Source organism: Ictidomys tridecemlineatus, chromosome 7 (assembly GCF_052094955.1).
Source record: "Ictidomys tridecemlineatus isolate mIctTri1 chromosome 7, mIctTri1.hap1, whole genome shotgun sequence".
NCBI classification, from domain to species: Eukaryota; Metazoa; Chordata; class Mammalia; order Rodentia; family Sciuridae; genus Ictidomys; species Ictidomys tridecemlineatus.
The window spans coordinates 104,946,142-104,970,304 of record NC_135483.1 but is presented as its reverse complement, the minus strand read 5'-3'; the positions used below and the strand labels follow the sequence as shown (position 1 = coordinate 104,970,304).

General features: G+C 48.3%; 1 protein-coding gene across 4 annotated transcripts in view; it reads right to left on the bottom strand.

The window, feature by feature from the left end:
• Positions 1–24,163, bottom strand: part of Myo7b (myosin VIIB) — a 78,499-nt gene that overhangs the window by 6,150 nt on the left and 48,186 nt on the right. For 3 of the 4 annotated variants that reach the window (XM_078017270.1, XM_078017272.1, XM_040294199.2), the window contains 18 exons: positions 20,485–20,569; positions 18,983–19,201; positions 17,558–17,728; positions 16,117–16,329; positions 15,789–15,962; positions 13,964–14,041; positions 13,682–13,809; positions 10,210–10,336; positions 8,816–8,935; positions 6,945–7,118; positions 6,138–6,365; positions 4,908–5,075; positions 3,667–3,784; positions 3,451–3,577; positions 2,353–2,516; positions 1,519–1,700; positions 390–520; positions 116–273 (listed from right to left, as the gene is read on the bottom strand). In XM_078017270.1, the coding sequence (XP_077873396.1) occupies positions 116–273; positions 390–520; positions 1,519–1,700; positions 2,353–2,516; positions 3,451–3,577; positions 3,667–3,784; positions 4,908–5,075; positions 6,138–6,365; positions 6,945–7,118; positions 8,816–8,935; positions 10,210–10,336; positions 13,682–13,809; positions 13,964–14,041; positions 15,789–15,962; positions 16,117–16,329; positions 17,558–17,728; positions 18,983–19,201; positions 20,485–20,569 (2,765 nt within the window). The remainder of the gene's footprint in view (positions 1–115; positions 274–389; positions 521–1,518; positions 1,701–2,352; positions 2,517–3,450; positions 3,578–3,666; positions 3,785–4,907; positions 5,076–6,137; positions 6,366–6,944; positions 7,119–8,815; positions 8,936–10,209; positions 10,337–13,681; positions 13,810–13,963; positions 14,042–15,788; positions 15,963–16,116; positions 16,330–17,557; positions 17,729–18,982; positions 19,202–20,484; positions 20,570–24,163) is intronic. The other variant, XM_078017271.1, reaches the window with a different exon arrangement.

Sequence of the window (24,163 nt, the reverse complement as noted above, 5' to 3'; positions counted from 1 at the left end):
ACTGAGCTCTAAGCATCCCTTTGGTGAGGTGACGTCCGGCCCCACCCATGGGGCTAGGAGGGGACACACAGGTGCACATGGCATGTGGTGAGGGCCGGTGGCTGGGGAAGGATATCCTGGAAGATCTGGCAGGCGGCGTCCCGCAGGTCAGCTCTGTCATGGACGCGCTTGAGCAGGGGCTGCCTCAGCGGCTCCAGGGAATAGGCCCACAGGTGGCCCCGGGTGCGGGCCAGGGGCATCATGGCTCTGCTGACCGTTTCCTTCTCTGGGGTCCTGTCAGGGACGCAGGCTGGAGTGAGGGCCTGCCATGCCCAGTGCTCCTTCCCTGTCCTCATCCAACCTCCCGGCCATGGCTTCCCCCTGCCCTGGGGAGGCCAGCGGGTGGGCACCTGAAGAACTCGTAGGAGAAGTCCTCCAGGGTGTGCAGCTTCTCCTTGGGCTGCTCCTCCGGCAGGGGCTCTGAGGACTGCTTTTCCTGGGCCGCCAGCTTCCGCTTCTCTGGTGACATGGCCAGCAAGCTCTGTAGGGGGAACAGGCTGTGGGCATCTAGGAGACACTGCCCATGAAGCCCTTCCCATCATCGTCTCCTGGCCTGGTGGCCTCAGTGACTTGGGAGGGGTCAGACCTTAGAGCTGGTTGGACCTGGGCTTACCCTTCTGCTTCTCTTGCTTTGTGACTCCAGCACAGTGACTCAACCTCTCTGAGCCTGGTTTCACCGCCCGCACCCCCCCCCTCAGAGGAGGATTAGTGCCATTGGTGTAGAGCCCAGCCCATCCTGCTCTCAGGGTGTGGCCACTTGGGTCACTTGGGTTCTCTCAGATTCCCTGGCTCTGTTCTAGGGTACCTCTCCTTAGGGACATCCCTCACTTTGGCCTTGTTTGCCTGGTCCAGCCGCAACCACAGGCCTCAGCACAAACATCTCTCCCTCAGGGATGCTCTCCAGACAGGGCACCCCTCCCCTCTGTTATCTGTTTCCATAACAACCAGCACTGCTTCTTGGCAGCACCTGGGTATTTGCCATCAGTTTGTTCCAAGGTCTGAAGTCTTCCTGAGGGTGTTGAGTTCAACCTTATTGCCGGCACAAGGTACACAATTGGCACTCAATAGATGCATGCTAGAATGCCTGCCTGCTCCTGGATTCCTGTGAGGCTCCTCTTAGGGATTAGGATAGGGTGGATTTCGGGGCAGAGGAAGACTTGGGTACCCTGGGGTCACAGTTTAAATGAGGTTGGGGAAGGATAAGTTTGTCCCCAGGACACACCCCTGGTAGGAGACAGAGAGGGAGTGCCCATGTATTGAGCACCTATTAAGTGCCAACTGCTGGGCTGTGTTCTGCATAACTATTGTGCCAGCTTTATGACCACCCCTGGGGATGCAAAGGGCTGCAGAGCTGCCCTGGTGCCCAGTGGCCCTCCTGGTCCTCTGTCAGGGTGTGGGCGACTGAGCGAGGCCCCCAGGCAGACATCTCTGAGCGTGTCTGCAGCTTCCCAGGTGAGCAGAGGGGAGCATGTGACCCACCAGCAGCTGGGACGAGGGCTTGCTGAGCGTTGGGATGGTGTAGAGGCAGGCGGTGGGCACCAGCCCCGTCTTGCCAGTCCTGTCGTTCTGGCCCAGGGTCCAGCTCTCAGAGACGAGCAGGGCCTGCTTCTTGGTCAGGATTATCAAGTCCCCCTTTTTGAAGGGCAGGAGGGTGACATCATCTGCCGGTCACACACACACACACACAGGAACAAAAAGAGCAACAGGGTAATGCATTTGGGATGTTTCTCACTGCTATGCACTGCCCTTCCTCTGCATCCCAGAGGTCCCCCCGTTCTGAAGCCCCTGTACTATGTGTACCACTGTATTGCTTATGAATGCCTGGCTGACCAGTCTGGGCTGGGCAGAGGCCCTGGGGCCTTGTCCCACCTCTGCCTTCACATGGCCACAGCTCAGCTCTCTCTGGGGTGCCACAGAAAAGTTGTGGCCAGGAACTAGACTCTCACCTCCCTGGGCTGTGTGACCCTGGGCAACATACCTCCCTCTCTGAGCTTCTAATTCTAGGTCTGTAAAATGGGATCATGAGGTGGCTGTGGGATGGTTTTCAAAGCCGCCCAGAGAGGGTCAGCCTTGCCAGTGCTTCTGCACACCAAGCAGCCTTGGAGGGTCGGAGGCGACCTCCTTGAACCCCCTCAATTTGTGAAAGAGGAAACAGAGGCTGAGAGAAGGTGGGGACCCTCCCCTCTTCCCTCTGTTTGTGTCCCCAGGCCTTGCTCTGTGCCCGGTGGCTGCTGTGTGACATGGACATGGGTGAGCCACCTTCCCACTGGTCCCCGAGTGGCCCCTCACTGTGCCTCCCCGACCAGTGGGCACCTGTGGCCTTCCTGTCCTGCAGGGCCATGGCGAACACGGACCTCTCCTTCAGGCCCTCCAGAAACAGGGCCACCAGCTCAGCGATGGCCACACAGCTGGGGGACACGAACTCGTACTCTTCGTGCAGTGTGGAGAGCAGCAGTCTCTGCCCTCCCTTGGCCTCCCTAGGGGACGAAGGGGACGGTGTGACCAGAGGATTTCTCCCCGTTTCAGCCCCTCAGCAGCCTAGAGGTGACCCTCCAGGGTGACGGATGAGGAGACCGTGGCTGCCCGAGGGCCACTGGCAGGGCTGGGGTCTGAGCCCAGGGTGGCTCAAGTTCCAGAAACCACTGTGGGCTAGCAGACGGGCAGAGCTCAGGGCCCTTCAGGTCTCAGAGGCTGTGTGGGGTTGGCTCTGGGCAGACCACCAGGTGGCCAGTAGGCAGGGACACCACCGAGAGTGTTCGTGCTGGAGAGAGCCACCCGCTCTGGGGGACCCTGGCGAGCTACCAGCCTCTGTGTGCCTCAGTTTACCCAATAGGTAGAACAGGTAGTGCTGCAAGGACTTCACGGCATACAGGAAAGTGCCCAGTCAATCTTGGAGAGTGGTGGCCAGTGTGCACCTGGGGCATCCCACAGGTCAGTTATAATGGGGTGCTTTAACCCAGGGGTACTCTGGTTGGATAAGGGCAGGACTTCCCGAAGGGCCTGGAAGAGTTCCCATAGATGGCAGACATGGGGTGGGGGTTGGCAGGATGCCCCTAGCACTGCCTGGTGCCCTGCTCAGGCCCCATCCCTTGCTCCTCTCTGAAGTGACCTATGTCCTCTGTGACCAGTTCTCTCCCATGGAAAGGGAGGGAGCCCACCACATGAAGCTTTCCAAAGGGGAGCAGGCCTACGTGACCTTTCCAGGTGGGTCTGAGAAGCACAGATGGAGGACTTCACCAGCAATGTGGCCTGAGATGGGGCGGGCTCCCAAATCCAGTGGCCACTAGACATGCTGATCATTACCCATCCCAGTGACAACACACTGCCCCTGCCCCCCATCTTTCCAGAGCCCCCAGGGACTGAGGTTGGGAAGGGAGAGATTTCAGGGCCTCTTCCCTTGGGGGCTCCCACCTGTTGGTGACCAGACCCATGATCTCTGGGAAGGAGAGTTCCAGGAGCTTCCTCTCCCGCTGATCCAGGAAGTACAACCCCTTCCAGTTAACAGCCAAGATCAGCTGTGTCTTGGGGAGGCGGGGACCTGGCCAGAGGAGACCGCAGAGTGAAGGCCATGGCTTGCCCCAAGGGTGTGCAATCCATACCCACCTCCCTCCTATCAGGGACTGTTACCAGACAGCGTGGTGACTTCAAAGAGCCGGGAGAAGAGGAGTGGCCACTGCAAAAGGGCAGTGTCCACCACCTGCTCCTGCACAGCCAACGTTGTGGCTCGGGTCTGGGTGTACGGGGCCTGTAGGAGATGGCAGGCATTATCTCCATTCTCCCTGCATCCCCTAGCTGATCCCTCCCCAGTACTAAGGTGATTATTTGATGGGTCATTCTGCAAAACCTCTACCTAAAGGAAGCCGGGGCTTGGTCAGTGATACTGGAAGTGGAGGGTTGGCTCAACTCTATTAGAACCTCTAGGAAAGAATCCTTAAGGAAGTGATCTCGGGAAGTGAGAGGCCTTCCCCTCATTAGAATCAGATGCCAGAGGCTACAGCCCATGTTGGGTGGAGCGGCTCTCGGCATAGGTGGGGCATGCATGCCCAGGTGCCCAGAGCCCCAGCTTGGGCTTGTTTTATCTATGGATCTGTGTCCTGCTTCATGCATAAGGGCTCCTTCCTGTGTACCCAGGTCCTGGGCACTTTTGTTTTTCTTTTCTGGACTTCTGCGTATTTGGGGGCCTCTTGCAGGGACCTCCATCTTTATCTTCTCCTCTAGTTCCTTCCTCCTTTAGCATGCCTCTCCCTGCCCCCCACCCTGTTCTCTTCCCATCTTTATTGCTCTGTGCCCATAACTGGCTCTGAGGTCCTGCTAACCTTTCTTTTCACTGTTTGTCAGATCAACAGTTATTTCTCTTTTTGCTGCTTTAAAAAGTGGCTGGGTAATATTTGTATACTGGCTTTGGGAATATAAATGGGTACATCATATCTGAAGGGTGACTTGGCCATATGCAATGTGTATGTCCAGTATTTACAATGTCCATACACTCTGGCCAAGGAGTTCTCGTGTGCCTGGGGGCAGGAAGAGGGGAGCTCTGAGGACAGGCCTGGCGCTAAGGCAAGTTCATGGTCAGCTGTCAGCCATGGATGCTCTCTTGTGCCAACAGGCCAGGGCCCAAACAGGCACCGCAGTACAAACCAGATAAAATGGGGAAGGAGAAGGCTGCGTGGCAGGGGCCATGATAAGGCGTTGAACTGCATGAGCCTGTTTAAACATTGCATCTGGACTAAACTCTCAGGTTTAAACGTCCTGTTTGGCAGTGGGTTGGGGGTCATGGGGAAGAATCCATTACCTTGGCACACCTAGTCCACTCCCCACCCGCCACCACCCTCCCTGAAGGAGAACTGAGCACCGGGGTGCAGGCTGACCTTGGTATGGGCATCAGTGACAAGGCTAGCCCACTTCTCTGGGGGCTTGGTCTTGTACAGCTTGGAGGGGACACAGCCGGGCAGCAGCTCCTGGACAGCTCTACCCCTTAGGGAAGCACCAAGCTGCACGTAGCAGTGCCGGGCCAGCAGCTCCACCAGCTCTTCTTCCTGCACAGCCAGGGGTCAGACATGGAGCTGAGGGGAAGCGAGTGAGCCCACCCTCTCCTGTGATGCACCGACCCTGTGACCAGCTCTTGCCTCAGCATGGTGGAGCTGACCAGCAGATGAGGTAGGACAAGAGAGTGGGAGCAGCCACCTAGTTCTGCCATGTCCTCTAGGCAGGACCAGGTCCTTCCCTGTGGCCCCCCTGCTGTGCTCCAACTGGGCCCTAGCTGCTCCTGTTGGCAGCAGGTAATCCCAGCGACCTTGGCATAAATGGGTAAGGGCCCTTTCCCGTATAGCCAGAGTCTTCTCTTGCCACAGGAGGCTGCCCTGCAGCCTGCAAAGACTCAGCCAGGTCAAGGTCCTGTGTAAGGCACTTGCATGGCCCAGCATGGGAGGGACCCAGGTAGTCCTTCTATCTGGGAAACCAAAATCTTATAGAAATGGCCCTGCCGTTCCCTGACCATGACCCTTCTAGAAAGGACTCTGAGATTTCCGTGCCTGCCGCTGGTCCTCTTGATTTGATACAGGGAGGTTGGCACCTGCTGTTCCCATAACTTCAGTCACACCCTCATCTTCCACCACCCTCCTTCACAACTACCCTATGCCAAGAGCTGTTGGCACGATGCATATTCCAGATGTGGACCCAAGGCTTGGGGAGGTATCAGGACTCCCCAAGTTCACACTGTCCCAGAGATATAGACTGGGACTTGAACTCAGCCGCCTGAGCTCTAAGGTCATGTTCATGTTCCTGGCCACCAGGTCCTGCTACTCCATAAACAGTTACTGCCAGAGGTCAGGAAGGCCTGGAGCTTAAAGGCCTCAGATGCCTGAGCAAACCTGTGGCCCAAGGGAGGAGGAAATGGAGACCAGAACAGGAAGGGACAGTTGTATCCAGTGGAGGCCCCAGGACTTGCTCCCCTGTGGCCACCTTCCTGCCTCTGCCCTCTGCCTCCTGCCCACCTCTTTCTACACTGCTTCTGATCCCGGCTGAGGGCCTACTCTGTGGAGGATCTTCTGATGGCTTCAACCTGGGCCAGCCCTGGATTCTTGCTCAGGTCCCCTCACCTTCTCAAAGCTGTACTCGCCAGACCAGACTCCGTGGAGGACTTGCCGGTAAATGAGCTCGGTGCTGACAGGGTCCTCCTGGGAGTCGTGCCAGGGGGTGAAGAATTCCTTCCGGAAGTAGATGCGCCAGGGTGACTGGCGCTGGCTTGCGCCCTTCTCCTGGGCCAGTTGCTCACACTGGGCCACAGCGTCCATCACGTGGTCACGCCCGCTGCCCAGGGACCAGAACTGAGGACAGAATCCGGGGCAGTAAAGGTTAGCAGCTGCTGTGTGTCTCGCCCCACGAGAACACCCACCCTCAGCACAGCATGTGGAAGACGGGGACCAGAACTCTCAGGGCCCAGTGTGGGCTGAGTGGACGCTGCTGAGTCCACTTGGACACCAGAAGGACCTCTCTATGGGCGTGTCCATTGGTCCCCAAAACACCTCTCTGCTGGCCCCTTCCAAAGAAAGCAGAGATGGATGCGGGTGTAATTTGGGCCATGACACATTGGTTGGCCGACTGGTGTCTGTCCGAGTCTGAGGGTGAGGGCTGTGGGGGTTCAGGTGGGCTGGGCCCTGTCTGCTGCAGGAAGCTGCTGTGAGTGTCGTGGGGAGTGACAAGGTGAGCAGCTGCTGGGCTGGGTGAGGACAGCTGCCTGATGTCAGGCTGCCTGGTGTGTGTGTGTGTATGCACCCCCTTGTGAGTGTGTCTGGCAGCTAGGAGGAGGGGCAGGAGCCAAGTTGGTGTGAAGACCTCAGCTTCAGGACACTCTGGTCCCCAGGTATAGGGGGGAGGCCAGCAGCAGAGGGGCAGCGGGTGTTTACCTTGTCATACACAGCGACCTGCAGGGAGAAGCCCAGGTAATCTCTGAGGCCCTTCTTTTGGGCAATGTGCTGGCAGATTTCTCGTGATGTGGAGGCTGAATCCACCATGACGGCCAGGCTCTCCCCAGTCACCAAGATGACTTGGATGGGGATGTGCTTCTTGGACTTGACAGCCTGGGGACAGATGAGGACTCAGGCCCTCTTGCCTCGGGGAGCCTGAGCTCAGCTGTCCTGGAGCTCCCAGAGCCTTGGACTGGAGGTTAGTCCATCACCTTGCCCCACCTCCCTTCTCTCCTAACTGTCCCCCCCCTGCCCATTGCTGTGGGTTCCTGAGAACAGGACCTTCAGGGTCGGCCATGTCTCAGCATGCAGTTAACAAAATTTAGATTCATGGCTCCCGCCTGTACATCTGGTGATTTGTAGGCATCTCCAAGTTTGCCTCAGTAGCCCTGTGGGCACAGCCTGTAGGCCATAATGATCCACTTCTAGGTGAGAACCCTGTGCTTGGAAGGGTTAAGTGACTCAGATTCAGAAGGTGAGCCCTCCAGAACATTTCCAGGTTCTCGGATCCTGTGCACCACACTGTGAACACTCACAGCTACAAGTTCACCTACAATTCTAGGATGCATGAGAGAGAGCCCTGTGGACTTGGGAGGTCGGTGAGAACAGGGAGGAGGTATGGTTAGAGGTGACCCACAGGCCCCAGGATAGGACACTGCAGGGTCACATGGGTGAGCACCTTCCAGGCATGGGCTGGGACCAGAGATGCAGGCAGAGCCGTTGCTGGGGATGCCACCTCCACCCTGGCTCACCAGAGTGATCCTATCTGAGGACACCTCAAGAACTCGTAGGTGTCCCAGCTGCCAAAACAAGTAGAGAGGGGCACCTGCTCCCAACAGCAATGCCATCAAGGATGACAACCTTGACTTTCATGACCATGACTTTCATGAAAGTGCAAATGCCCAGGGAGGAGTAACTCAAAACAATTAGCAGCCCTTTACAAGGCCATTCCAATGAGTGTGTCAGATTTATTTTTCCCCTTCAATTAATAGGCCATAAGAGAATGTTTATAGCAGTGTAATTCCCAATAGCCAAGTTACAGAACCAGCCTAGGTGCCCGTCAACAGTTGAGTGGATAAAGAAAATGTGTTATATATATACACAATGGTGTTTTATCAACCATAAAGAAGAAGGAAAATATGGCATCTGCTGGTAAATGAATGGAACTGGAGAATATCACGCTAAGTGAAATAAACCAGACTCAGAAAGTCAAGGGTCAAATATTCTAATAGGGAGAAGCCAGAGAGGAAAAAGGAATAAAAAAGGGATCTTGTGAAATTAGAAGAAAAAACAGTAGAAGGGGATTGATGGGGAGGGAGGAGAGAGGAGAAAGGGGAGGTACTGGGAATGAAATCAGCCAGACCATGCTATGCCCATGGATGATTGATTACAACACAGTGAATCCCACTTTTATGTATAATTATAATGCACTAATTGAAAAAAAAAATAGAAAGGAGGCCAGCAGAGTCAAGAGAGCAGATCAGGGGGAAGAAGAAGGGGAGAGAAAGGGGAATGAAGCTGATTAAGTTATGTTATGTGCATGAATGGATGTGTCACAATGAATCCCATTATTGCATATAATTATAATGCACCATTTTAAAAAAGACTATGGATTTAGAGAGGCTGAGGGCAGCTTTGAAGCTTGGGCTATGCTAGCAGAGGCTGAGCTCCACAGGGGTTCACAGGGACCATGAAGGTGCCCTGGAGGAGGTGGAAGAATGCTGTGGACAAAGTCACCCCGCAGCCACGCCACAGGAACCAAAGGAGCTGCATCTCCCTACGCTGCCCACCACCCACCCTTCCAGTCCTACCTGAAGCTCCAGCCAGGTGGGAGGCTCTGCCCGCACCCCATTGGCATAGGTACGCCGCAGGCGCTCAGCACAGAAGGGCCCATAGCCTGCTGGCCCTTGACCAATGAAGTTCAGCAGATACTGGGGGTGAAGAAGGGAGAAGAGAAGAGACATTCAGAAGGCAGCTCAATGTTGACTTTCTACAGATTTTTAAAATTATCATCCTCAGTTTAGAAAGATGTGTTCAGATGGGCACTCTCCATTCATCATGAAGAGGACTAGAAATGGATAGATACCTGAGGAGCAGGTTGGCAGTTTATATCAGCAGAAAAAAATAGTGGAGAAAATGAAAAGAAAAATCTAGGAGAGTCTGCGTCCAAAATGCGCTTGACAACAACAACAACAAAAACAAAACTGTGCGGAGGCTTGGGGATATAACTCAGTTAGTACAGTGCTTGCCTTGCATGCATAAACCCCTGGGCTCAAACCCCAGCACCACACACACACACACACACACACACACACACACACACACACACACACAAAGTGTTGAAAATCTTTTTGTCCCATGGAGGTGAGTGGGGAAATACTACCTGAAAGGGTTTACTGGTGTAACAGTGGCTCAAGTGCTCAGAACCAATGCCCAGGGTGAACATGGTTCCTGATGTCCCCACAGGGACACAGAGTGAGTGTTTTCCATTTGACTGTAAGTATGATACTGTAACACCACAGAGGCCAAAAGAAAATACTAATGGAAGCCAGGTGGGGTGGCACACGCCTGTATTCCAGTGGCTCAGGAGGCTGAGGCAGGAGGACTGCAAGTTCAAAGCCAGCCTTAGCAATGGCAAGGCACTAATCAACTCAGCGAGACCCTGCCTCTAAATAAAATACAAGATAGTGCTGGGGATGTGGCTCAGTGGTCGAATGTCCCTGAGTTCAAATCCTCGGTACCCCCCCCCACCTCTGGGTGTGAGAATGACTTTATTTTCAGTTCTGATTGCCTGTATTCCACATTTTACTTTTATCTCAGAACCAAAAGGTTTATGGAGACAGTGAAGTCTGAGGCCTCTAACATCTGCAGGCTTCTGCCAACCAACATCCACATTCAATTCTAAGGAGCAGAAGCAGGTGCTGTGGCCAGTATCAGGCAGGAGCTCACTCCCCGGACAACTGTCTGGAAGTCGAGTTGTCCTGGTGCCTGAGCCACGGGGCAATGGCCTTGCAGAGCCTGGATAGGGATGGGAAGGAGCCAGGTCTATACCAGTGAGTGCCTTCTGGTATAGACAAGGAGACAGAGGACCAGAGGAGAGCTGCCCATTGGCCTGAGGGTTCGGGAAACCCTGGCTCAGAGCCTACTTATGCTGCTGCTGTAACCTGTCCCCTGCCTCCCCAGCCCTGCCCTTGGCCCTCCGCACCTTCATGAATCTCTCTGAGGGTGGGAAGCAGCCCAGACAGAGGCTGAGCAGGATCCAGCCCCGGGCCGTGCTGCTCTTCCTGGAGTTTCCCGAGAGCTGTTTGCAGATCTGGCAGTAGATCTCATCCCTGAAAGACACAGCAGACACTGGGAGGGCAGGCTGGGTATTTGTTCGGGGGGAGGGGAGAGACAGGAGCCTGGGCACAGGGTCTCTCTGCACCTCTGGGTGAGGTCTCCTGCTCAGGGCACCCCTCCAGCCCTGGAGGCCTCCCTCCCACTGATGTTTTCCCCTGTCCCACTCCCTTCAGACCTCTCTGCCTGGTTCATCGAGGCCCCAGTTCTCAGCCTTCTCTCCCAGACACCTTGCCCCTCAGGCCTTTGCTCTGACTTACCCCCTCTGCTCTCAGCCTCCTCTGCCCTGCTTCTTGTATAAGCCGATCGGCTCATTTCCCCCAGATTCAGTTATTTCAGACATTAATTTCTCCTTCTACCCTGAGGCCTTGTCTCCTTTGCACTTAGCCTGGCCCAGCGGGGCATTAACAGCACTTTTTCTTGGTATCCTCACTGGATGTGAGCCTACCCACTTTTGAGCATTTACTCTCATGGTGGGTTTCCTGGTTCTCTCATGCTCTCTGCCATGGTTTGGATAAATATCCTCCAAATGTGTTAAAGGCTTGGTCACCAGCCAGTGGTGCTGTTGAGAGATGGTGGGCCCTTTAAGAGGTGGTGCCTAGTGGGAGGAAGTGAGGTCATTGGGGGTATGCTCTTGAAAGGAATTTGGGGACTTTCAATCCTTTCTCTCTTTCTTTTTGCTTTTTGGCTGCCATGAGATGAGCACCTCTCTCCACCAAGTGCTCTGCCTCACCATTGGCCCCAAACAACCGGATCAAGGGATTTCAGAAACTTCAGAAATCATGAGCCAAAAGAAATGTTTCTCCCTTATGAGTTGGTTTTCTCAGGTATTTGGTTACAGTAATGGAAAACTGACTAACACACTCACCAAATAAAGGGTGAATTCTTCAAGGATAGAGATGTGTTTTCTTCATCTCTGATCCCTAACCCTCAGGCAAAGGCCCCATCCTGAGCAAGAACTCAATAAGTATATATTGAATGCATAATAGATATGGAATGCAGCATTTGCTTTGTCTTAGAATTTGGTTATAACCCCAGAGCCAAGGACAAATGGATGTTAATATCCAACATTCTAGAGACAATCTTGTAGAATTTGCTAAAAGATGGCAGAACCAGTCTAGCATGCCACCTCCAGCCTATATAAGGGAAGGTGAGAAATTTGAAAGGTGACTTCAGAAGGCACTTCATGGAGGAGACATATCTATGGCTCATTTCCACTACTTACAAGTGATGAGAGTGAGGGAGACTCCAGAAGAACTATCAGTAAGGATGGAGCTGTTTTCCAGAGATGAGACCTATCCCACTTGCCGTCTGAGGCAGAGCTTCAGAAGCTCACTGCCCACCCCTAGTGCATTGTAATGGAGCACAGTGAAAAAATTCTTGTAGATTTTGACTTGCTTCCTTCAAGTTGAGGACCTCTGTGAACAAAGAGACTAAAGGCTGCTTCTTTCAGGAGATCCGAGCCCATCTCGATTGGCAAGGTGCAGAAAGAATACTCAGGGACTGGGAACTGCATCTATATTATTTGATGGGGCATGCATGAGTTTCCTGTTGACCAGGAGGATGCCATGAGCTGAACTTTAGGCAGCTCACTATTCCAGAAATTCCTAGCAGTAAATGACTGTGGGATGTTCTACCTGCAGCTAGAGTCAACAGGAACCCTTAAAGGATTAGCAAGGTTTCAGTGCAAGGTGGATATCAGGTCTGCATGGGTCCATCTGTAGGAATTATCTGAATAACCCGTCATGCACCCATTTGGACATAGCTTTTATGTGTCTGCCATATTGGAAGGTATGGTGGCTGGTAAGGATTATCAAGGGGCAATTACCAACAGAATCAACTAATTAGAAGAGTTTTCCAGTCTATAGTGTCAATACAGACAGCTAAAACATGGGTAGAAGTTATCTATAGTCTTACTGGCTAGAAGAATCAGAGAACAGAGTTTGAGGTCCCCAAAGCAACTTGAAAGTGAGAAAGAAGATCCTGGAATGAAGAAAACCACAGAAGGAGAATCTCAATTTTGTATATAAAGTTTTTCTAAACTGCTGGCTGACACCTTATCATGATTGGTGGAGTATATCCTTAGCAGGCTAGCTGAGGCTAAAATGACTTATCAAGGATTTCATCTGCTACTCACAATTTCAATCCAGCCAAATTAACTGCTGCCAAAACAAAAAAATCAACACTCTTTGAAAGAATATAACAGAATTCAGTCTCTAAATGTATCCTCCAGTACTAAACTGACGGGGAAACAGGAAAACATGACCATCATCAAGAGAAAAAGAATGGCAATGGACACAGACTCAAATATGACCTCCATGTTACATTTTCGGAAAAGGCTTAAAAACTCTGGTAACTATTCTCAGTGATGTGAAAGAAACTACACTCATCATGAATGAACAAATAGGAAACCTTAGTAAAGAAATAGGAATGTAAAAAATAATCAAGGGCTGGGGTTGTGGCTCAGCGGTATAGTACTTGCCTAGCACATGCAAGGTGCTGGGTTCAATCCTCAGCACCATATAAAAATAAATAAATAAAATAAAGGTATTGTGTTCAACTACAACTAAAAATATTTTTTAAAAATCAAGAAAACTATAATAATATAATATAACTTAAAATAGAACACTCCAAGTAAAAAACCTCTTGAATGGTTAAATGGTGGATTGGAGAAGACAGAGATCAGTGAATTTAGAGATTAATCAACAGAAATTGCCCAATCTAAAGAACAGAGAGAAAAGAAGGAAAATACAAAAAGATCCTCAGGAACTTGAGGGATAGTAGCAAAAAGCCTTATATAAGTTTAATTAGAATTTGATGTGGGTAGGGGAAAGGAGAGGAGAAGAGAGAGAGGAAAAGAGAAAGATAATTTTTGAAGAAATCATGGTTAAATTTCCTCAAATTTGGTTAAAAATAATAACTTAAGGTAAGCAAACCTCTAAAATACAATGCCTTAAATCAGTATACATATTTATATGAAAACCTAATTCATATAAAGCAAATTGCATATGAAGTAAATTTGCATAAATACACACACACACACACACACACACACACACACACCATCCTGCATTAAAGTCTGTTCTAAAATGAATCTATAGCTCATGATTAATCTGTTTTCCTAAAACGAGGTTTGTTCCTTGGTTTTCTTAATGAACAAGTAGAGAACCCTCAGCGGCTGCAACATCTGCTGCATTGGGAGCCAGCCTGCAGGCCCTAGGCCAGGGAGCAAGGAGAGAAGCAGTTATTTGGGGGCAGAAGATGAGGTTGTGACCATGGTTTGAGGACCAGTAAGGGGACCTGATCCTCTGAACAGGGGTGAGGTGGGAGTGGGGACTGACCTGAGGCCAGGTCGCAGAATGGCGTAGCCCACAATGAAGTGCACCTTCTCCAGGTTGGACATGGGTCGTTCTGAGATGGGGCCATCAAGGTCAAATGGCTCCTCTCCGATGTTCAACTGGCTGGCCACCTTGAAGCCCAAAGATGGCCAATAGGATAGCTGTGATTCTCCCCATTTGCCAAGGAGGAAACCAACATGTGAGGGTGAAGCCATAGCTTGGGAACCCTGCAGCAGGCTGGTGGCAGAGCTGGGAGAGGACTGAGTCCCCTGGCCCTGGGCTTACCTGGCCTGTGATCCTGGAGGACCGCTTCAACTTCATGGAGGAGATGCCTTTGGTTCCTCTGTCCTTCTGGCTCAGTTTCTGTGGAAAAAGTTACCAGAGGAGTGCACACTTGAGCAGTCCCTTGGTGCTGCTATCCTACAGTCATTTACAGTGGACAAGTGTCCCCCTCAGCCATTTCCTGGCCAATTCATAAAATCGATGGGGAAGGATTTGCCCCCAGCCTTTAAGTTTTTTTGGTCTCCTTAGGCAGGGTCTGCAGCTTGTCATGATGGCATCATGAAAGCTAATAGTAGGAGTCAGCTTGGGTTGGGATCAGCCCAGCTCCAGGACTGGGCACCATCTCTGGCTGGGGTAAAGCTGGGGTTTGGCACAGGAAATGAATGTGAAATACATGGGCTAAAAGCTCTGTGAGGGCAGGCAGAGCTGGTTTGGCCCCACTCTGTGAGTGGTGCACAATGCAGGTATTAAATGAACACATTCGGAAAGGAAAACCTGAGCTCCAACCTCTGGGAAATCAGATCTGTGTCCCTCTGTGTCCACCCTTCAGAAGAGCAACAAGGCTCGACTGCCTCTGAAGAGTCCTTTCCTTGAGGGTTCATCAGCTTCCCAGGTGAATTCCAATTATGACTACCCCTCAGTATTCCTGCCCTGTGTTCCTCCCCACCCCCCAAGGTATATGACTTCGAAGATCAGATATTGCATATTCTTGCTTTCCTTCTTGAATTACTCATCTTGGGGGAAGCCATATTGTAAGGATGCTCAGGTAGGTTTGTGGAGAGGCCCACATGGCACAGAACTGAGGCATCCTGCCAAGAGTCATGTGAGTGCAACATCTTGGGAATGGACTCTTCAACCTCAGTCAAGCTTTCAGATGACTCTATCCCATATTGACAGCTTGATGGCAACCTCATGAGAGACTCTGAGTCAGAAATGACAAGGTAAGCTTCTCCTGACCCTCAGAAATAGTGTGAAATAATAAATACGTACTGTTTTAAGCTGCTATGTTTTGGGGTAATTTGTTACACAGCATCAGATATCTAATATGCTCTGTAGAACTTATGTCTCCAGAGGTCAGGGAGTTAGGGCTTGAGCCTGGGATGGTTTGGCTATGCAATTAGGGCTGCAAAATCCCTTAGATTTCTATGCAGTTAGTTTGTATGTGGGACCTCCCAGGTATCAGTCATCTGGCATATGGGGGACTCTTGGATTCCTATGGCTGGTGAACTCCCGAGTGCTGTTATTGCTGTTTAATTCCTTTGGACTGTTCTTGGTTAGTTCCACTAAGTTACCTTGTGAAACTGGGCCTTACAAAGGATGTCTGACCAAAAATAGATGAGAATTAACAGGGAAGGATAGAACATGGGTCAAGAAGTTTGTCTCTAAATTCAGCAGAATGGTTTCAAAGTAAGCTCCCACACATGTGTTCACTGTGATTTTTGTGGAAAGATATTTTACTTCTATTTCTTTAGCTTGAAATAAACATAAGGATCTCTACCTTGTAGGATTAGCCCAACTGAAAATTAAATTAAGAGAAGCCACTGGCACACAGCAGGTTATTAATAACATTTCTTGTTATTATTATTATTGTGTGCATTTGGGTTAGGCTCAAGTCAAACTGATATTCAGAGTCCAGGGGGCCCTCTCCACTAAAGATTGTGTGATTCAAATAGGGAGTGATCCTCGGTTCACAAGTTCTTGAGTGCAATTCAAAACTGAAAATATCTGGGTGCTTGGGGACTGGGCTCATGATTGATGTTGCTGAGGGGGCTCCAGGTCCAGCTTTCTGAGGTCTGATACCTGGTGGACACCTGCCTACCATCCTTACACCATGCACCTGTGCAGATCCATGCTGTAGTCCCCTGGGTCCGTTCTCCTTGTCCAGTGTGTTGTGGATCTGCTGCATCACTGGGCTGCCACTCAGACTGTTCTTGGCATACAGCATTGGCTCTGGAAGGTCACCCATGAACCTCAGTATGATGTTCCACACGGCCAGGGCAGCCTGGGGGAGCAAAACAAAAGGTTGGGCTGGAACTCAGTCTCAGTACTGGGGCCCACAGTATCCCAGGCCCCTTCCTTATTTTCTCTGAACCACTACTCAAACTCTGAGCTCTGGGAGTGGTATGAGTCACTAGAAACCAGGGAACCATGGCTACCGAGTAGTCTGTGTCATCCTCGTGGTAGAGTAGTGGGTATCGTAGGGGCCGCTGGATATGTGTGTGGGTGGCTGATTTCTGGAAGTAAGTCACAGCAAACTTGGGAAAGGTGTACTCAGCCAGGCCATCCACATCCTCCTCTGGCTCTTTCAACATGGGGACTGTATCCAGGTCAATCTCAGGCAGTTTCTTCTGGGTTTTCACTTCCAGATCCTGGGGCCAGTGAGGAAAGAAAGATATGGATCATTTTAGATAACAACCAAGCTGTTGACTAGTTACCCAGTGGGATGAGCAGTGCTAGGGGATAGGGAGCTTTAGAGAGCTCCATCTTGCTATCTGCAAGTAAAGTTATATCCAGTAAGGTTACCTAAGATTATATATGATCAATATAACCTTTAGTACGGTTTAGTAACCTTATTGAACTCTAATTTGTATAATTTGTCTCTAGCTTCTTTGAGATTTTTCTAAGACAAACACATTATTCTGCAGCTGAGAGTGTTATTCCTTCCTGATCTGTATTTGTTATTTATTTTTTTTGTCTTATTGCATTGTTTAGTTCCTCCAATACAATGTTTAACAGTGGTGATGATAGTGGGCATTCTTGGATTGAAGAATGCCTCTGTCCATCCAGAGGAATCCATGCTCCTAGGCTGTTTTCCATGCTAGCCTGGCCCTGCCAGGCTCTGTGACTTGGTTGGCATTTTCTTGCCCACTTACCCAGCCCCCTAGAGTCTGAGATCTTCACCAATATAGTAGGCCATCGTATGCATGACCTTGAGCATCCTGCTCTGCAGACACAGGACCTCTATACTCCTACTTCCAGCCCTCCTCCATACCTCCCTGCAGGCCCAATAGGACAAGGACAGGGCTTCCCCTGAGGAGGTGATCCCAGCCCCCACCCCACCCCTGACTGTACAGAGTGAAGGTACTGGAGGAGGGCTGAGGTTTTGAATACCAACAGAGGGAAAGTACCTAGGTCACTGGGTCTTGGGACCCAGAGCAGGGTATAGTGAGGGTCTATAGGACAGCCCTGGGACACTGCCCTTCCTACCCTCTTCCATATCCCCACCACCACCAGCCGCAGACATCACATCCTCCTGTTTCAGGGTTGGTCCTCTCTGCATTTCAGCTTCCCCAGCCACATTCTACAAAGCAACAGCCTCCAAGGCTCCATATACAGGTAGGAGGTGCTGCCTGATTGAAAGCTCCCTAGCATTCATTTACACAGAAGAGGCTCCAGGACGTCTTGTAGGGGAGAAAGCTGCCTGGCTCCAAAGGGTTGACCACAGAAATGCATGCTGGTTCTCCTTTTCTGTACAATCACCCAGGGCTGCAGAACTTCCTTGGCCACCCACCCTGGCAGCTTCTTCAAAGAAGCCAAGGGGTTGATTGAGATCAGGGGCTGGGCAGGTTCTCCCATTTCCCTCTGGGGTTGTCTTACCTCAAAACCAGTTGGCGCCTGGCCTTCCTGGCCCCCAATCATGGATGGAAGGAAGCCAAACACCTTCTCCACCATTTCTGTGTCAGTGACAGTATCATAGATGGACTTGCGCTTCTTGGAAGGGAGAACATTTTCACTCTCCTGCTCTTTGACCGGGATGACCAGAGGTCCCTGCATACACAAGCATTGGAGAGAAGGTGACTTGCATGCCCAGTTGGGCTCAGGGGACTCAATTCTGCCTGCCCTCATAGGCCAAGTAACTTTTAGAAGCCAAGTAAAATTTGTCATGCAGTTATTCATCCAAATTAATCTATTTTGCCCCCAAATAACAAATTTTCATAGTTAGGGTAAATGGAGATCAACCAACCAGAGCTTTTCACTTCCCAATGATAATCAGAGGTCTGGGGATTTACAGTTGCTGGCTTGACCTCCAAGGTACCACCTGAAACTCCAGGGAGTCCAAATCTCAGCAGCAAAACCACTACTCAGGCCCATGGGGGGGGTCCATTCATTCAAAGGGCATCAAGGGTCTACCAGGGAGGTCCCCAGGGTCAGAGTGTTTTTACACCCAGGCCAGGGACACTCAAGCTCAGGAGCACGCTCCTGACTCGTCTGAGGGTCTCTTCTTTCACGTGCCCTGTTTATTGTAATGGTAGTTTGTACAGCAGACCCAATTTCCATCTGAGGGCAAAAGGAAATGTCATCTAATCCACCCTGTTTTATCACAAAAAGAACCAAGCAAGAAGGAATGAGGCTGAGTCTTAGATACCCTATGGAAGAAAGAGGATTACGCAAGGGCGAGATTTCGAAAGGCAGGAGCATGCATCTTGGAGTTGCTATGCTGGTCCTTTTTCTTCAAGTCCTCTAGAAACTCAACAGCTCCCCTTGGTGTTTCTCTGTCCCCTGAACTGTCATGCACAATCCTATTACCAGGGATCTTTGAACAGTGACCCCTCCACAGCTCATCTGGCTCAGGTTTCCCATGTCTTTTAGGGAAATTATCCCCTTTAAAGAAAGGTCCCCAAGGCTAAAGGGAAGAGACCAAGGAGCTTCACTTCCAGGTTCTAGGAATAAGGCCATCATCTGGTTGATCTGATGCCTATCCCCTGTTATTGTGAGCCCCTGATTGAGTCTTCCCAGAAGATGTGAAGAACCCTGCTGCCCTAACTTTGGACAAGGAGAAGAAAGGGATGTCTCTTGTCCTTTCTAAATTGCAACCCAGAAGATGCCTCCTAATTTGCTTCTTGTATTCTTGCTGAGTTCTCGAATAATTAGAACAGATTTGAACATCTTGACTTGAGAGTGAAGACTTTCCAAAGGAGCTTCTGGTGAGAGCTCTATGTTGCCATCCATTTTTCCCATTTGCCCTCAAATACGTGGACCGCAGCCAATGCCACCTGCCCAAGAAGCTGGGTGACTACCTACCTTGGCTTTTCGCCTCTGAAAGCTCCGCCGGGCAGCCATGCCCCTGGCATGTGCCTGGATGGTCACTATAGCTCTCCTCTTGGCCTGAATTTGCTGGCGTACCAGGTAGCCTCTGCAGCGGGCCTGCAGCTGCACCATCCTCTGCCGCGTGGCCTGGAATTGCCTCATCAGCAGGTGGCTTCGGGCAATGGCCTGCAGGCGCTCAAAGCCCACCAGGATCTGTGGAGGCAAGAGAGAGGAGGGTTCATAACCAGAAGGCCCCATGGAGGAAACAGACAGCAGCATTGCCCAGACCTTGCAAGTTTGCTTTGTAGTCACCTGCTTTTTGTTGTAGGGCTGGTGTGAAACTTATACACACCAATGAGAATGAGCCTACAAAGTGAGTGTTTTATTTGTAAGTATTTAGAAGAGAGCCTGCCATGCAAGTAAGTGCTAAACAAGCATTTGCTAAATAGCATAAATAATAAAGTGGCCTCTTGAGGGTCATAGATGGAGTTGGCATGGATTTCACAAGGGCGATTAGAATCCAGAGTCTTGATTTTCATTCATACCTGCCAGCCAAGTCCAGCCACCTTATTGGATGTAGGCTAACACACCTGTATAGGCCTGTGACTGGCTCCATCAAGCTAATCCCCCAAGGAGTCTTTAAAATAGAAAGAAAGTAAGATATGAATAAACACCTACTTTATGCTGCAAAAATTGCCTGGGCCATAGCAGTCCCTGAGCCCCTGGGATGAGCTTCTAAAGACGAATCAGCTCAAGGGCTTGGAAATCACACAGACTCACATCTGAAAACCAGCTTGCTAACTGCATGCTCTTAGGGAATATACCTAACTCCTCCATGTCTCATGCCCTTGATTTATAGAGTTAGTCCAATATTAAATGAAAAGATGAATGCAAAGCAACAAGTCCCAAGTGGCCTTTCTATGCATATCAGCTACCATCATCATACTCTTTGTGAACATCTAATTCAGGCAGACCTGAGGCCAGTTTTACTGATGGGATTATTTTATGTCACAAGCACAATTATGGTCATGACAAAAACAAGTGATCCAGAGAGGTTCAACAGGGCATGGGCATGGCCCCTCTGCTTCATAGATTGAGCAGATACTCATTAGCAAGTGCCTTGGTTAGGAGAAAAATAAGGAGTACTTGAAACGGAATAATCAATCCATTTCCTTATTTTGTTACTTGAAAGCTGGGAAAAAGATAGTTGTTATCTCAATTCAGAACAGAATGCCTCAGACCAGCTCAGGGGATGCCCGACATTCTACAGGAAAATATTGTGAAGCCCACAAACATGGGGCTTGTGACTATGCTACAAGGAGAGTCTTCGGGTGCTGATGTCTGGTTGTTCTAAATCTATACTCCATGTCTGTTAGGGATGGGACACTTCCTGTTAGAGATCTCTCATGCAGAGAAACAAACTTTCAAATTTTGCCTTTTATTGGACGGTTAGTGATCTACTGCTCCTGACCGCCCGACCTCCTGAGCTTTCTCACCAGCTTGAAATTCTTCCTGCTGCAGTAGCCTCGCCACTCTGCCTGGAGGGTCACAGCTGCCCGCCTCTGCCGCAGAAACTCCTTCCTAAAAGGGGAAATGCAAGCCAGAGGTGTGTGACAATCCCAGGCATCTTTAAAGCCTTCGCAGAGTGAGGACTGATTTGGAAGGGGAGATGGACAATAAGATGTTAGGGAACAGGAATCCATGCAGTACTTTCTCAAAAGCCTTTATAGACCAAAAAATGCTCGGCCAGGTTAGGAAAATGACACCTATGTCAACAATCCAAATTTCTGAATGAAGACAGTCCAACTTTTAAAGTAATCAAGAAATCTTTCCTTGTCCCTCCCCCAGCCAAGACATATGAAATCATAAAACCCATCTCAACATTTTATTCCTTGCCAGGACACCCCCCCACCACCACCACCAGCACCCACACACCACCACCTACTCTGGCCACTAGCCCAGGGTGAGACACAGAAAGGAGAATCTGAAAGTTGGTCTCTAAGGGAGACAGAGATATCCTCAGGTGAGCTTGAATCATATAGATCTTTTATTTCACACTTAATGAATTTTCTTATCCATTCTAATACCCTTTTTTAGAGACTTCCTTAAGTTTAGAAGTGTAGATTTCAATCATACTAAAAACCATCTGAAGAACTTCAATATTTATCTGCCTGGGTCGTACCCAGTCTAACTAAGTCAAAATCTTTGCTGTTTTGTCTAGAATATGTGCATTTCACTCATATGTGCCTGTGCGTGCACATACGCACACATGCACACACATAGTTGACCCTCTGTCAACACAAGCTCTGCATCTACAGATTCAGCTACTCACAGATTTTTAAAAAATTGGGAACAAACTGTATCTGTCCCGAACTTGTACATACATTTTCTTCTTATCATTGTTCCTTAAGCAATACAGGATAACAACTATTTACGTGGAATTTACCCTATGATAGGTATTATAAGTCATTTAGAAATGATTTAAATTATATAGGAAGATGTACATATGTGACATGCAAAAATTTTTCCATTTTATATAAGACACTTGATGTTAGCCATCATTTAAAAAAATGCTTCCATGGGCAGTTGTGAACATACCAGGAACAAATTGGAAAACAAAGAGTCTCAGTAAAGAAATAAAAGATATAAAATAAATTTCCATTTCTAAATTTCCAAGTGGAAATTTTATAACTGAAAAATACAATAATTTAAAAAAACTTGCCGTGTGACAGAATGGAGATAGCAGAGGATGGATTAGTGAGTGTAAACATAGAACAGTAGAAATTAGCCAGGCATGGTGATGCACACCTGTAATCCCAGCAGCTTGGGAGTTTGAGGCAGGAGCATGGTGAGTTCAAAGCCAGCCTCAGCAATGGCGAGGCACTAAGCAACTCAGTGAGACCCTGTCTCTAAATAAAATACAAAATAGTGCTGGGGATGTGGCTCAGTGGTTGAGTGCCCCTGAGTTCAATCTCTGGTACAAAAGAAAAAAAACAAAAGTAGAAATTACAGAAAGAAAATAGATGAAAAGATTATGAACAGGGCTCCAGGAATATGTGGAACTATAACAAAAGATCTAATATTTTGTGTCATCAGGGTCATGAAAAGAAAGGAGAAGAAGGTGGTGCTAAAAAGCAACTGAAGAAATGGTAAAAAGCTGGCAAGTTCATGAATTTGGCAGGAGATATAAACTTATAGATTTAAGATGATAAGAAAACTCAAATAAACTTACATCAAGCTGTATCTAAGTCAAACTTCTGAAAACCAAAGGGGAGGGGAAAGACTTAAAATATGGAAAGAGACAACACATCACTTAAAAGGGAAAAACACAGTTCAAAGGACAGCTGATTTCTCAACAAAGACCATGGAGGTCAGGAGGAAATGACACATCTCCCAAGTGCTGAAAGAAAATAGCTGCCAACCTAGAATTTTATATCCTGTGAAAGATCCTCCAGGAATAAAGAAAGAATCAAGATATTCTCAGATGAAGAATAAAAATTTAAAACCAAGAGAATTAACTGTAGATGTACCTTAAAATAATGGATGGGAAAGTTCTCTACACAGAAAAGAAATGGTAAAAAAAAAAAGAAATCCTTGAATGTCAGGAAGGATGAAAGAAATAATAAGCAATAATATGAGCAAACATAATAAGGTTTACTTTGCAGTTTTCTAAAAGTATATTTTGATAATTGAAGCAAAATTCATAACCTTGCCTGTTATAGTTCTAGAGGACAGATTTGAGGAAATTGTATTACAAATGGGAGAGGGCAAATGGACATCAAGAGAGAAACAGGTTATATACTTAACTTGAAATATTAAAATGATGGTACCAATCAAGGATACACGTAACCTAAAGAAATCACTTAAGAGGCTGAGGCAAGAGGATCACAAGTTTGAGACCAGCTAGAAAAACTTAATAAGACTCTGTCTCAAAATAAAAAATAAAAATAATGGGCTGTAGCTAAGTGGTAGAGTGCCACTGAGTCCAATCCCCAGTATATAAAAGAAGGCAATACATACAAAAAAATGGAATTATAAAAAATGCATAAGTCATAGAAAGGCAAGAAAAAGAAAACAGAAAATAAAAACAAATAGAACAAATAGAAAACAAAAATATAAACTGGGAGACTCAAGCTATCACATGCATAATTACATTAAATGTGAAAAGACTAAATACTTTAATTGCAAGACAGAGATTGGCAGAATAGATATAAAGTCATGACCCAATTACATACTGTTTATAAGAGATTCCCTTAAAATATAATGAATAGTTAGGCAAAAAGCAAAAAAGATGAAAAATAAATATCATGGAAATAGTAATCAAAATAAGATAGGAATGGCCATATTACTATCAGGTAAAGTCGACTTCAGAGTGAAAACCAAAACAAAGCAAACAAAACCAGAGACACAGAAGGATATTACATGGTGATAAAAAAGTAAATCTACCAAGAAGACATAGCAATCTCAAGTCCATATGCATCTAATAACAGAACTACAAAATGAAACCAAAGCTGCTAGAAGTGAAATTTAAAAGGTAAATCCATGCTTACAGTTGGAGATTTCAACACCATCCTCTTAACAATTGACAAGTAAACAAAAATCAATAAGAATCTAGAGTTCAACATCACTAGAGACCAACAAGATTTGATCTACACTTTTAGAACACTTCACCTAACAATTCTGCCCAACAAGAATGGAATCTGTGTTTTTTTAAACACCCTCAGAATAGCTACCAAGATATATCACATCCTAGGCCGTGTTGGAAATCTCAACAAATTAAATAAAATTTAACTTATATACAGTTGTATCCCTGACTACAGTGGAATCAAACTGGAAATCAATAACAGTAAGATAACAAGAACATCTCCAAACACTTGGAATCTAAACAACATATTTTGAAATAATCTATGATCTCAAGAGAAATTTTTTAAATGAATTGAATGAGAATAAAATTATAACATCAAAGCAACTGAAAAACCCATAAATTGCTAGTGAGAAAGTAAAGTGGTACAGCCCCCTTCTTCAAAAACAGTTTGGTGGTTTCATTAAAAACAAAACATGTTACTAACATTTGACCCAGCCATTAATTCTTGGGCATTTATTCCAGAGAAGTGGAAATTTAGGTTCATACAAAATCCCTTCCCCCATTTTCTCATGCCTGGGTTTCCAGCTCAT